Source organism: Bos indicus x Bos taurus, chromosome 19 (assembly GCF_003369695.1).
Source record: "Bos indicus x Bos taurus breed Angus x Brahman F1 hybrid chromosome 19, Bos_hybrid_MaternalHap_v2.0, whole genome shotgun sequence".
NCBI classification, from domain to species: Eukaryota; Metazoa; Chordata; class Mammalia; order Artiodactyla; family Bovidae; genus Bos; species Bos indicus x Bos taurus.
In genome coordinates, this window is record NC_040094.1 from 58,935,273 (window position 1) to 58,949,189 (window position 13,917).

The 13,917-nt window shown below is 49.2% G+C and overlaps 1 protein-coding gene across 2 annotated transcripts in view; it reads left to right on the forward strand.

Annotated features, from left to right (window-relative positions):
* The window catches only part of SDK2 (sidekick cell adhesion molecule 2), a 267,728-nt gene that overhangs the window by 191,424 nt on the left and 62,387 nt on the right, over nucleotides 1-13,917 (forward strand). For both annotated transcript variants that reach the window (XM_027518872.1, XM_027518871.1), the window contains exons 15-18: nucleotides 107-254; nucleotides 4,385-4,525; nucleotides 6,588-6,769; nucleotides 7,886-8,001. In XM_027518872.1, the coding sequence (XP_027374673.1) occupies nucleotides 107-254; nucleotides 4,385-4,525; nucleotides 6,588-6,769; nucleotides 7,886-8,001 (587 nt within the window). The remainder of the gene's footprint in view (nucleotides 1-106; nucleotides 255-4,384; nucleotides 4,526-6,587; nucleotides 6,770-7,885; nucleotides 8,002-13,917) is intronic.

Consider the following 13,917-nt stretch of genomic DNA (forward strand, 5'->3'; position numbering starts at 1 on the left):
GGGCGGGAGGTATTAAGTACGAGGCTGGAGCGCTGCAGGGAGTGGGAGCAGGAGGAAGCATGCCCCCCAAGATGCCCACCTCTGCCTCCACCCTCTGTCCCGGCAGATGCCCCCTGGACGGTGCTCCTGGCCAGCGTGGACCCTGAAGCTACTTCCGTGATGGTCAAGGGCTTGGTCCCCGCACGGTCCTACCAGTTCCGCCTTTGTGCTGTCAACGACGTGGGGAAGGGACAGTTCAGCAAGGACACGGAGAGGTAGGGGCGCAAGGCGGGCGTCGGGGGCTCCAGTGGCAGGTGGGGGCCAGGCGGGGCCACCTGCTGCCACAACCACTGTGGTGGGGGGTCCCGGCTGCCAGGCGCGTCCTGGTGGCTCCTCTCGGACCCCCTGAAGCCTCAGTCTGTGCATCTGCAGGATGGGGGTAACTGTACTCACGCCAGTCTCTGGGAGGCAGAAAAAATTCAGGCGTACGAGTGAAGGGCTGTGAGCAGCACCTGGCAAGGGATACGCACTAATCCGGTTGAGCTGTGCGTCTCTCTGTGAGCCATGCAAGTTCCAGCACTCACCCCATTCTGCTCCATATCCCCATCGCTAAGTGTACGTGAAGTTCCAGAGTCACCGAGGATCTCCTTGGATCTCTGTGTGCAATGCTTGGCTCAGACCCCATGAAGCCTTCAACAGGCCTTCTTTTTTTAATGATGACAGTTGAACAGCAGCATAGTTCATCCACTCCAATACCTACGTACATGTAGGAGGCACGTTCTACCCACCCAGATCCCCATAGGGCAAGCAGCGTCCTCTAGTGAGAAAGGAAACATCCGGTCAGAATGACAGTGACCCCCAGTCCCATGCCTGTGTGCTTTGCTCTTTTTTTTTTATGTTTATATTTTTGCAGATGGATTGAGATATCATGGGCATGAAACACGGTGTAAGTTTGAGACATGCAGTGTGGTTTGACACACTCCTGTATGGCAAAATGGTTACCCCTGTGGTGTTAGCTGACACCCCCGTCCTGTCACATAATTACCGTTTCTTTTTTGTCGTGAGAACATTTAAAATCCCCTCTCTTAGCAACCTCCAAGGGTGTAATACAGTGTCATTAGCTATAATCACCAGGCGTGCATTCTCTCCCCAGAACTGGTTACTCTTACCACTGCACGTTTATACCTTCTGAACAGCAGCTCCCCATTCCCTCCACCCCCAGCCCCTATTAATCACCACTCTCCTCTGTTTCTCCGAGCTCGGCTCGTCCAGATTGCACGTAGCAGTGAGGTCACGCGGTGTTTGTCTTTCTCTGCTGACTGCCTTCGTTGAGCACGTTGCCCCCGGCCCATCCGTATTGTTGCAGATGGCAGAGCTTCTTTCTCATGGCTGGAAAATACTTCATTGTGTAGCTCTGTTACATCTTCCTTAACCATTCATTCCTTGATGGGCATTTAAGTTGGTTTCACCTCTTGGTTGCTGTGAACTGTGCTGCAGTGACTATGTCGGTGCAGATGCGTTTTTGAGATCCTATGGATGGCTGGATTGTATGGTAGGACTGCTTCTAATTTGGGGCGGAAGGAACCTCTGTGCTGTTTTCATAGTCTCTAGACCAATTTATCTTCCCACCAGCAGTGCTTAAAGGGTTCCTTTTAGCCACATCCTTGCCAACATTTGTTATCTCTTGTCTTTTGGATAATAGCCACTCCGTCGGGTATAAGGTGATTCCTCACTGTAGTTTTCATTTGCATTTCCCTGTTGATTTGTGGTGTTGAGCATGTTTTCATGGACCTGTTGGTCATTCATTTGTCTTCCTTGGAAAAAATGTGCAGCCCACTTGTGCATTTTTTTTTATCAGATGTCTAGTTTTTGGCTACTGAGTTGTATGAGTTCTTTATATATTTTGGATATTAACGCCTTATCAGATATATGGTTTGCAAATATGTTCTCCCATTCTGTAGGTTGCCTTTTCATCTTGTTTCTTTTGCTATGCAGATGCTTTTTAGTTTGATATAATCCTGCTTATTTGTTTTTCTTTTGTTACTTGTGTTTTTGGTACCATATCCAGGAAATTGCTGCTACGATTGATGCCAAGGATATTTTCCCCTATGTTTTAGTCTAGGAGTTTTATAGTTTCAGGTCTTAAGTTTGTCTTTAATCCATTTCAAGTTAAAAAAATTTTTTTGTGAGTGGTGTAAGATAGGGGTCCAGTTACCTTCTTCTGCATGTGGTTTTCCAATTTTCCCAACATCATTTATTGAAGAGACTGTCCTTTCCCCATTAAGAAGGGTTCATATTGTTAAAATGTCCATATCACCCTAAGCCATCTATTGAGTCAATCCCGTCCCTATCACAATTCCAATGGCATTTTTCACAGAAACAGAAAAAACAATCCTGAAATTTGTATACAGCCACGAAAAAAACCCCAAATACCCAAAACAATCCTGAGAACAAAGCAGAGAGTCAGAGGCATCGTACTTCTTGATTCCAAACTATACTACAAAGCTATAGTCACCAAAGCAGTATGCCAGTCTTCCAAAACGAGACGCACAGGGCGTTCCCTGAGAGGTTAGGACTCACACTTTCACTGCCATGGCCTGGCTTCAATCCCTGTTCAGGGAACTCAAATCCTACAAGCCGGCGGCACAGCCACAAAAAAAAGAAAAAAAAATAGACACGCAGATGAGTGGAGCAGAACGGAGAGCCCAGAAATAAGCAGCCATAATATTTGCTAAGGGAGCCGCGAATGCACTTTGCTCTTAGATGTGAACCCAGACCTCTCCCCACACCCAGGTTAAATCAATCATTGTGGCTTCCCTACAGTTCCCGTGCGCTTGAGTCCTTCTGGCTTTTACGAGCCAGACGCCGTTGAGGCATGACACTCTAGCAGGAGCAAGAAGTGGCAGATAACGGCCTGGCATGGAGAATTTCGTCATCCACCGTTTTTGTTTTTGTTTTTGTTTTGTTTGCAATTATTCTTTTCATTTTCTTGGTATAGCAGGCCTTGGCTGTGGCCCTGGGATCTCTCCTTGCAGTCCTCAGGCTTCTCTCTAGTTGTCGCATGTGGGCTCCAGAGCACACGGGCTCAGTGGTTGTGGCTCGTGGGCCTGGTTGCCCCGAGGCATGTGGGATCTTAGTTCCCTGACCAGGGATCGAACCTGCATCCCCTGCATTGGAAGGTAGATTCGTAACCACTGAACCACCAGGGAGGGCCCTCATTCACCGTTTATTGAGCATCTACTCTGGGCCAGGCCGTGTTTGGACCATGAGAGGTGGTGCAGAGAACAAAATCAATCCCGACCCAACCTTCCAGAGCTACGAACTCCCAATAACAAGAAGCCCCGAAGTGTAGGGAAACCATCCTATAACTTCTCCAGTCATTCAGGCTTCCCTTTGTAACACTGATTCATCTTCCTACTGAATCTGCATCCTAACAGCCCTGAGTCACACGGGAAAAGCTTGAATTACCCTCACTCCGGGCTGCACGAAGACATGGGAGGGTGCGGTACATTTTAGAAAAGCTATCCACCAGGGAACAAAAGCATAAACAGAGAGGGAAAGGCATCATCAGAAATAATTAACTCTTATTGTTCATGGATGCCTGTCAGTTATGTGAAAAATCCACGGAGGTGGAATGCTGCGTCGCCTGGCCATGCCAGAGAAAGAAATGTAGTAGCCCCGGGCTTCAGGGTATGGGGTCGGAGGAGGGCTCAAACTCTCACCCCACCGGGCCTGCCCCGCCCTGGTCAAGGCCCAGCCTGTTTCGAGTTCACCACCAGCTGGTAACGGGGAGGTGAGTGTTTTAAACACTTCTGCTTCTAAAATTTTCGAACACTCATGACCTCCACCAGACCCGACGGCAACTTCTTTGACAAATGGGAAACCGAGGCCTGGGTCCCTCGACCACACAGAAAGTACACTCATCTGATGCTCTCCAGGGACTTCCCTTGTGGCTCAGTGATAAAGAACCCACCTGCCAATGTAGGAGACACAGGTTCAATCCTGGGTCGGGAAGATACCCTGGAGGAGGAAATGGCAACCCACTCCAGGATTCTTGCCTGGAGAACCCCGTGGAGCCTGGCAGGCTATAGTCCATGGGATCGCCAAGGGTCTGCCGTGACTTAGCGACTGAACAATTTGCCAACAGGGAGTGTTTTGAAAAGACATTGCATCATTCGCGCTTCAACCACTTTTATAAAGCAGACAAATGGCGCTTTATTGTACTGCTTTTTCAGATAAAGAAACAAGCTCAGAGAGGTTAAGTGACTTGCCCAAAGGCACACAGCAATTGCGCAGAGTCTGCAGGGACAGAGTAGGGGTGGGACCTCTTCATATCCCTTTAAACTTCCGTGTTTGCCATCAAGACAAGGCGTGAAAAGACCTGTCCGTCCTTGGTATTTTCCAGGGTCTCCCTTCCTGAAGAGCCCCCCACAGCCCCTCCACAGAACGTCATCGCCAGTGGCCGGACCAACCAGTCCATCATGATCCAGTGGCAGCCGCCTCCTGAGAACCACCAGAATGGCATCCTCAAGGGCTACGTCATCAGGTAGGCATCCACCCCAGGGACAGCAGGGAAGAGAAGGGGACAGAGATGGGGAGGGGTGGGAGTGGGTTGTTCCCAGATTCCTGGCAGGTCCTTCTCTATCTAACGAGGACCAGACAAGAAATGCCTACCCTACACTAGGAAGGATTGAGGCTAGACGTCCAGAAGAACTTCCAGCGGTGAGAGCCTTGGAATGCAATAGGAATGGTGAGAGAGGAGATACAGTGAAGTCTCCTTAAGGCTGTATGGATGGGCAAGTCTGTCAGACATCAGGGCTCCAGGGAGACAGGTAACTCTCTGCGTCCAGGTTTCCCCAGTGGGTAAACTACTTGGCCAAGAATGGTTAAAAAGTGGAAATCTGGGGACTTCCTTGGCGATCCAGTGGTTAAGACTCTGTGCTTCTACAGCAGGGACCATGGATTTGATTCCCGGTCAGGGAATTAAGACCCAACATGCTTCATGGCACAGCCAAAAAAAAAAAAAGGAGCATTCCTTTCTTTGGTCTTTATGGAAAAATGAAGCCCAGTTTTATAGCCTTTTATTTTTCAGTTTGACTGTGGACACTTTGAAAAAATGAAGGTATTAGTCATTCAGTCGTGTCTGACTCTTTGCAACTCCATGGGCTGTAGCCACCAGGCTCCTTATTGGTAACCTAAAAGCATATTATTAAGTTGTAACTAAAATTTGGTGTTCAGAAAAGAAAATTTTAGCCTGTTATTTGAAACTACTGAGAACTCTCATCAATATTCTGAACTCAGGCTGGTTGCAAAATGCTAGGCAACTTCCCATATCTCTTTCCTGACCACTCACAGCATTGAAATCCCCTAATCTTGGAAGAAGTTAGCATTGGTTTGGCTATTCCGTTATCAGTTATCATTAGTTCGGCTACTCCATAGTCAGTTAATTGTGTGGTGGGTCTGCTGGTGATTCTAACGGGCAGCGGTTCTCAGAGCGTGGTCCCTGAACCAGCGGTGTCAGTATCACTTGAGAACTAGACAGGAATGAAAATTCTCAGGTCCCACCCCTGGACTACCGAATGGGGAACTTTGGGGTTAGCCCAGAAAGCTGTGTTTTGACGAGCTTTTCAGGCGTACTTAATGCACACTAAGGCTTTGAGAACCACTGATGTGCGGCTTCGTGATGCATCAAAATAATTTGGGGGCTCTAATTCCCTAATCAGAGAAGGCAGTGGCACCCCACTCCAGTACTCTTGCCTGGAAAATCCCATAGACGGAGGGGCCTGGTGGGCTGCAGTCCATGGGGTCGCTAGGAGTCGGACACAATTGAGTGACTTCACTTTCACTTTTCACTATCATGCGTTGGAGAAGGAAATGGCAACCCACTCCAATATTCTTGCCTGGAGAATCCCAGAGACGGGGGAGCCTGTTGGGCTGCCGTCTATGGGGTCGCACAGAGTTGGACACGACTGAAGCGACTTAGCAGCAGCAGCAGCAGCAGCAATTCCCTATTAGAATCGAAAGTATGTGTGCATTGCGGTTCTCCTGTAAGCTATCCATCCTCCAAAATGTGCCTGTTCAGATCCCGTTTCTTTATTACCCTGTGTTCTTTTTCCCAGTGGAAGGTGGGACTTGGTAGAGCAGGTAGCCTCAGGCCTTTTTGTCTCCACCAAAGTGAGTGGCTGTCAAAAGAGGGAGCCATTCTTCTAGAGCAAGAAGGAAAATCAGCCCAAAGTTTGGAGACCACTCTCCCATCAATGACCTCTCAAAGCTGAGACCAGTGAGATCTTCCCAGGAGCTCTCAGCATCCTGTTAACCATCCCACCAACGTCCTCCTCCCCCATCAAAAACAATAGTCCAGACACATCCCCTAGACCTGTGTTATCCAGTAGGATAGCCTCTGGTCACTTGCAACTATTTAAATTAATAAAAAGAAATTAAATGACAAATGTAATTCCTCAGTTGCACTTAAGCACATCTCAGATGCCCAGCAGCTACCTGATTGGACAGCACGGATATGGACCATTTCTGCCATCACAGACAGCTTCCTGGACACGGGGCCATGCGGGCTGACTCTCATCCTTGGCATCCTGGCGTTCTCCCCCCAGGTACTGCCTGGCCGGGCTTCCTGTCGGGTACCAATATAAGAACATTACGGATGCCGATGTCAATAACCTGCTGCTCGAGGACCTCATCATCTGGACCAACTACGAGATCGAGGTGGCTGCCTACAACAGCGCCGGGCTGGGCGTCTACAGCAGCAAAGTCACCGAGTGGACGCTACAGGGAGGTGAGTGGGGACCGTGGCCGCTGCTTCTCCTTCTCCAAGGTCTGTGCCTGTGGGATCCTGTACTCGCCCAGTCCTAACGTGGGCTTCCCGGGTGGCTCAGACGGTAAAGAATCTACCTGCCATGCAGGAGATCTGGGTTTGATCCCTGGGTCGGGAAGATCCCTTGGAGAAGGAAATGGCAACCCACTGGAGTATCTCTGTCTGGGGAATCCCATGGACAGAGGAGCCTGGAGGGCTACAGTTCATGGGGTCGGAAAGAGTTGGACATGACTGAGCGACGGAGCAGCAGCAGCACCAGTGCTGACTGCCTCAACCATGTCGCCTGTTTTATCCAGCCCCGGGCTATTGCACCGGAGAAGGCAATGGCACCCCACTCCAGTACTCTTGCCTGGAAAATCCCAGGGACGGGGGAGCCTGGCGGGCTGCCATCTATGGGGTCACACAGAGTCGGACACGACTGAAGCGACTCAGCAGCAGCAGCGGCAGCAGGCTATTGCACGCTGTGCCCAGTTACCCTGTAGGGCGGGAGGATGGAGGAGAAGATGAAGAGGTTGGGGCGGGTGTGATGAAGGCAGAGGCTTCGGGGGCACAGGGACCTTCTGCGAAGTTTTCCATTAACTGGATCATGAAACAGCTTACATTTAGTGTCGTACCTAAAAACCACCGTGAGCATTTTCAGATTCATCACTTGTATTTATGGGCATCCTGTGAAATGGGCCAGACCGGTTTTATTAAACCCAAACTAATCTACAGAAGCTTCCCAGGTGGCTCAGTGGTAAAGAATCCACCTGCCAAGCAGGAGACGCCAGTTCGATCCCTGGGTTGGGAAGATCCCCTGGAGAAGGGAATGGCTCTCCAGTATTCTTGCCTGGAGAATCCCGTGGACAGAGGAGCCTGGCGGGCTACAGTCCATGGGGTCACAAAGAGTCAGACTCAACTTAGCGACTGAGCACTCAGGCAATCTACAGCGAGAGAGCATCTCGAGTCTCCGTGGCTGGGGGGCGGGGGGCGGGGTGTAAAGCTGTGTCTGCAGATCTTGGGTGTTTCCTCTGCTTCCCTGGGCCAGACAGACGGTGGCCCCTCCACCCACACCCCCACCTCTCTGCTCTCCCCCAGTCCCCACAGTCCCTCCGGGCAACGTGCACGCCGAAGCCACCAACTCCACGACCATCCGCTTCACCTGGAACGCCCCCAGCCCCCAGTTCATCAACGGCATCAACCAGGGCTACAAGGTGCGTGAGGTCTCTCCCGGCCCCAGTGGAAGCCTGCAAGGAGGACGCGGGCCGGAGACGAGCGGAGCAGGCGAGGGAGGGTGCAGGAGGGCGTCCCCGCTGTTTCTGAAATCACTGGTTCAGGCCAAGCAGGGGACATGTACGTGATCAAGGCAGAGGGCCTCGGGCTGTCCCCAAGTCCACGTCCAGGCCCCAGGGAGTACGGACCTTGACCTGTCTGTGACCAGGTGCAACAGCGCAGTCTCAGTGAGACTGGGTTAGAAACAAAACCAGGTTTGTTTCAGGCTCGGGCCCTCCGCAGAGCCGTGGCCCCGTCAGAAATATCTAAAACGCACTTCTTACCCCTGAGCCGTGAGCTAAAGGGAGCGTTCAAGTCCTTGGACTGTACCTGACCCCGCCCAGTGTGTTTAAGGGCTGGACTAGGACTCAGAGCCCGGATTCGAGTCCTGGCTCTGCCTCTCACCGGCTCCCTGGACGAGTGAGTCCGTCTGAGCACCCTTCCTTCGGTAAATATTTACTGAGCCCGACTCTATGCATGTCTAGCGGCTGGGAAAGCAAGATACATTCTGTTCCCTCATTTGTGCATGAAAATGATGCTAATTTTTATTCCTTGGGGTTACGTGGGGATTAAGTGAGGATATTTGTATTTTTTGAGCAGAATGGCAAACACCTAACAAGCATTAGGGAAACGCTAGAAACAGGAGTGGAAGTGGACTAGCTGCTCGGACGGCCCTCCCGCGGTACCACAGTCGGGGCAGCTTAAACACCAGCAGTGTATCCCCTGAAAGTTCCAAAAGCGGGAAGGCCGAGAGCCCGGTGTCCTCGGGGTTCGTTCTCTCTGAGGCTTTTCTCCTTGGTGTGCAGACGGCCGCCTTCTCCGTGTTCTCACGCAGGCAGGCAGCACGGGGGGCGGGGGGTGGTGACACGTGTCACCAGGAAGCCAGCTGTGAGGGGGAGAGAACTTCAGGCTCTGGCTTGGAGCCCAAGGATCTGGCGACCTGGCAGTGACCGCAGACACTTTCAGAACATTCTCAAACCACCCGTGTGCAACAACCAAGAGTGTTTCTAGGACCTGCAGTCTCAGCCTTTATTGCTTCAAGGTCAAGGTGGCTGGACAGGAAGAGACTGAGATTAAATCACTGAGAGAATTTTTCTGCTGGTAAACCAAGGAGGGGGGCTTCCCAGGTGGCTCAGTGGTAAAGAACCCCCCTGCCAATGCAGGAGACATGAGACGCAGGTTCCATCTCTGGGTCGGGAAGATCCCCTGGAGGAGGGCATGGCAACCCACTCCAGGATTCTTACCTGGAGAATCCCACAGACAGAGGAGCCTGGCGGGTTACAGTCCATGGGGTCGCAGAGTGAGCGACATGACTGAGGCGACTTGGCACAGCACAGCAAAAAGGAGGGAGGGTCTAGGTTGGGACACACTCCAGCTGTGGCATCCCCCTCCCGGGAAGGCGCATCACCGAGGCCGAGCCGGCCTTCCTGGGCCAAGGCTGCAGCTCTCGCCGGCAGTGCTGGCTGGCTGGAGAAACCTCTTAATTGAGACTCTGGGGGGCGGCAGGGGAGGGAAAGGGGAGGCTCGAATCGTGCAGAGGAGCTGAGCTGGGAACAATTAGCTTCTTGTTGCTGACTCTAAGTTTCCTTCCACCCTGGGGAGCCCTGGGCTGCAAACTTCTAAGGCAAATGGCTCCCAGAGGGCCAAGGAGACCAGCTCAGTGGCCGGGACAATTAGTGCAAAGACCTATTATGTGCTGGAGCCAGAGGAGGCTACAGAAGCCCACCTGATTCCCAGGTCTGGGCAGTGCCCAGCACCCACTCCCTGCTCCGTGAAAGTCAGCGGGAAGGAACTGTCCAAATAGCTGGAGCATATAAACAGGTGAGGAAGACTTGCTTGTGCTTAGACAGGGCGCATTCTAGCGCCAGGCAGTATGGGCTTCTCTCCCGTACTTGTCTTGGACAAGGTGCACAAGAGCCCTAAGAAGGAAGACTTGTTATCATCACCCCCATTGTATTTCTTTATTTTTATTATGGTTTTCTGGCCGTGCAGCATGTGGGATCTTAGTTCCCTGACCAGGGATCGAACCCACACCCCCGCATTGGAAGTACAGAGTCTTGACCCCTGGACTGCCAGAAACATCCCTCGTTTTATTTTATTTTAAACATTGATTTGTGCCGGGTCTTAGTTGCAGCGTGTGAATTCTTAGTTGCAGCACGTGGGAGCTAGTTCCTTGACCAGCTCCCTGTATTGGGACTCAGAGTCTCAGTCACTGGACTACCAGGGACGTTCCCATCACCCCATGTTGTAGAGGAAGAAACTGAGGCGTGAGGACAGGTAATGTGTTCAAAGTAACCACACAGCTCAGATTCAAACTCCAGACCCTACACCTTGCCTTGCATTGAAAATAAAGTGTCATATGATTTAACTGTCAAATAATGACCATAACTGATTTTTTTCTAAGTGCAGATGGATACAGGTGGGGATTTTGCTTCTTGCTCCTTCCACCTTCAGTGTCACAGGGAGGAAAAAAAGCAGTGTTCATCTCTTCCATCCTTCAGTGAGAAGGGACCTTTTTCCCCCTTTGAATTGTGAAAGAATTTCAAACATCTGCAGAATTAGAGAGAAGACTAAAATGACTGGATAAAGCCATAGTGCACCGTGGCTTCACAGTTACCAACACACGGCCCAGCGTGTTCCCTCTGTTTTTTTCTTATTTATGTAAATGGCTGCGTGAGGTCTTAGTGGCTGCCCTGCAGCACATGAGATCTTAGTTCCCCGACCAGGGGTGGAACCCACTCCCCCTGCATTGGAAGGTGGATTCTTAACCACTGGACCACCAGGGAAGCCTTGTTCCCTCTATTTTCCAGCCTCTGTCCTAGAATATTTTTAAGACAATCCCAGGTATTGTATCCTTTCATCCATTCATATTCCCGCAGAGAAACATTATAAAGTCTCTACTTAAAACCTCACCACAGTAACCACATTCTCATTACGGTGCCTTCAAATATCAATGGTCCCCTTAATAGTATCCGATACCCAGTCAGCGTTCAAACCTCCTGGTCTCCAAATCCTTTCCTTTACTGGCTGGTTTATTTGCCTCAGGATCCAAAGGAAAGCCACATAGCTGCAGTTGGTTGGACTTTTCTAGGTTTCAGTTGGCCCACGGGTTCTCTGTCCCCCTCTTTCTCCTTTTTAGTTTATTTTGTAGAGAAACTTAGTCATTTATCCTATAGAATTTTCCACAGCCTGGCTGGATCGGCTGATTGCATCCCTGTGGGGTCATTTAATTTATTCTTCTGAACACTATATATTTGCAGTAATTTGGAATTTAGAATGAGAGGTTTGATCCGGTTCAGGCTTGAATATCTTTTTTCAAAATATTACTTCCTAGATGGTGCTGTGCATTCTCATTAGCCGGCAAAGCATCCAACTGTCTCTCTTACTAGGATGTAGTGGCCACGATGATCCTTGTGTGGTCTGTTATCTCAGTACGGGTTGCAAAAGGAGGAGAAGTGAATGTTGTGATTTTTGTCTCGATTTATGAGCTGAAATACTTTCCCCCCCACCCAAAAAAAAAGAATTTTTCCCTTAACAGCTTTTTGGTTACCTGAAGTTTTAGTTCATCTAGGGAAAGCATGGTAAGTGCTCAAGTCTTTTCCGTAAGTTAACAATTTTCAGAGGAATGAACTGGTTCCGCGGCATCTTCTAAGGTGATAGATGAGTTTAGATGGGGGCAGGAGGTATCTGTGCTGTTGCTGTTGTTAGTGTTATTATGTCCTTAGGGAATTTTAATACATCTGTTATGTTTCAAGCCACTGCGGTTATTACTTTTATTGATGCCAGACTGACCCATCACCTGCCTCTTCAAGTTGGTGAGTCCTTCTGATGTGGGCTCAGCAGTCTTCTTTTCCTCTTTCGCCTGCGCTGGGTCTTCGTTGCCGCGTGCAGGCTTCTCGTTGTGGGGGCTTCTCTTGTGTGGGGCTCAAGCTCTAGGTGCAGAGGCTTCAGGAGTTAACAGCACGCGGGTTCAGTAATCGTGGCGACAGGCTCAGTTGATCCAAGGCATGTAGAATCTTCCCGAACCAGGGATCCAACCTGCGTCCCCTGCGTTGGCAGGCAGATTCTTAACCACTAGACCACCAGGGAAGTCTCAGCCCCAGGGCTCTTGGGTAGCGTCCTTGCTCCCTGGTATGACAGGATGGCACACACTATCTTCTCCTCCTGCAGCATGCCTGGGATCAGCCACGTCTTCAGGGAGCCCTTGTTTCTTGTAAATGATAGTTAGATACCAGAATCTGGGCAATGGGGTGCTCCTGGTTCTAGCACTGACTGTTGTTTCGAAGCTCTGTGAATGGGCAACTGAAAAATACTATTTTAAAAGATAAAACGTATACCGATACTTCCAATTCAATTTCAGGACTTTCAGATTTCTTTTAAAATAATCTCGTGGGTCTTTTCTCTCTCTTTTCTCCATACTAAAAATCGAATTCTTTTCACACCAAAGAATCACTGACCTACTTGATCCCACAGACACCCACAACAGTTTCAGAATAGTAATATCAACACTGGTTACTGAAAATAGCTTCAGATGATCTGTAGGTCTTTCTGTTTTTAGGGTGTATCCCAGCAAGATATACTCCCCCACCCCTTTCTGTGCTGCAAAGTCTTTGAAAGGGTTTCTTTCTGATTTTTGCTCCAACTCAATACACTGTGAAGTTCATTTGTTTCCTTTTGGTTTTGATTTTTAGGGATTGATTTTTTAATTTAATTTCATTCTGTAATTATGTAGCATATTTACATGGTTCCAAGGTTAAATCTACAAAGAAAAGTTAACTCCAAGAAAATCAGCCTGAATTCTGGTCCTCTGCCTTCCCAGTAGAATTTGTTTCTTTTTGTGTGTTGGTTTGGTTTGATTTTCCCTTCCATTTCTCTAACATAAACAAATACATGCATACATCAATGTGTCTCCTCGCCTCAGATGAATGACGGTGTACGATACGTGCTTTCTCCATCTTGCTGCTATTTTCACTGTATCCTGGAGATCACTTTGTAGGCGTATATAGAGATACTTCATGTTCCTTTTTTAAAAATCTGCATTGTAGTGCATTATGTGGATCTCACATTGTTTGGTCAACCAGCTCCCTAGTGAAGACATTTTGGTTGTTTCCTGTCTTTCCTGTAACAAACATTTCCACGGTGAACAGTTTTATGCATACATCTTTTTATATTTTCATGTGTAACTTTGGAATAGATTCTTAGAAATAAGATTGCTAAGTCAAAAGATAGATATATATAATTTTGCTGCTGTGGCCAAATTGCCCCCATTATTTTTTTTTTCATTTTTTAATTTAATTTTCAACCAGAAATATATTTACCCAATTCAAAACCCAACAAACATAAAAAAGGCAAACTTAGAGCAGAAATCTTCCTTCCATCCCACGCCCTTCCACCCCAGCCCCTCATCTGCCTGTTCTTTCCCACCCAACCTTGAAATTCTCCCCACTCCAGGGAATCTCTGTTGTTAATTTCTTACATATCCTTCCAGGATGTTTTATACAAATCTGTGCACATGCAAAGAGATAGAAAAATAGAAAGAGGAGGGGAGGGAGAAAAAGAGATTTTCCCCTTCTTTTCTTAACTTGAGTATATAGCAGGCCAAACGTACTATCCTGGACTCGCGAGCCTGTAATGTACTGCCTCCGTCAGAAACAAGACACATCAATTAAGCCCTTTTCTCTACAACCATCAGAGTAGACCATCAGTTCAGTTCAGTTCAGTCACTCAGTCGTGTCCGACTCTTTGCGACCCCATGAATCGCAGCACGCCAGGCCTCCCTGTCCATCACCAACTCCCAGAGTTCACTCAGACTCACGTCCATCGAGTCAGTGATGCCATCCAGCCATCTCATCCTCTGT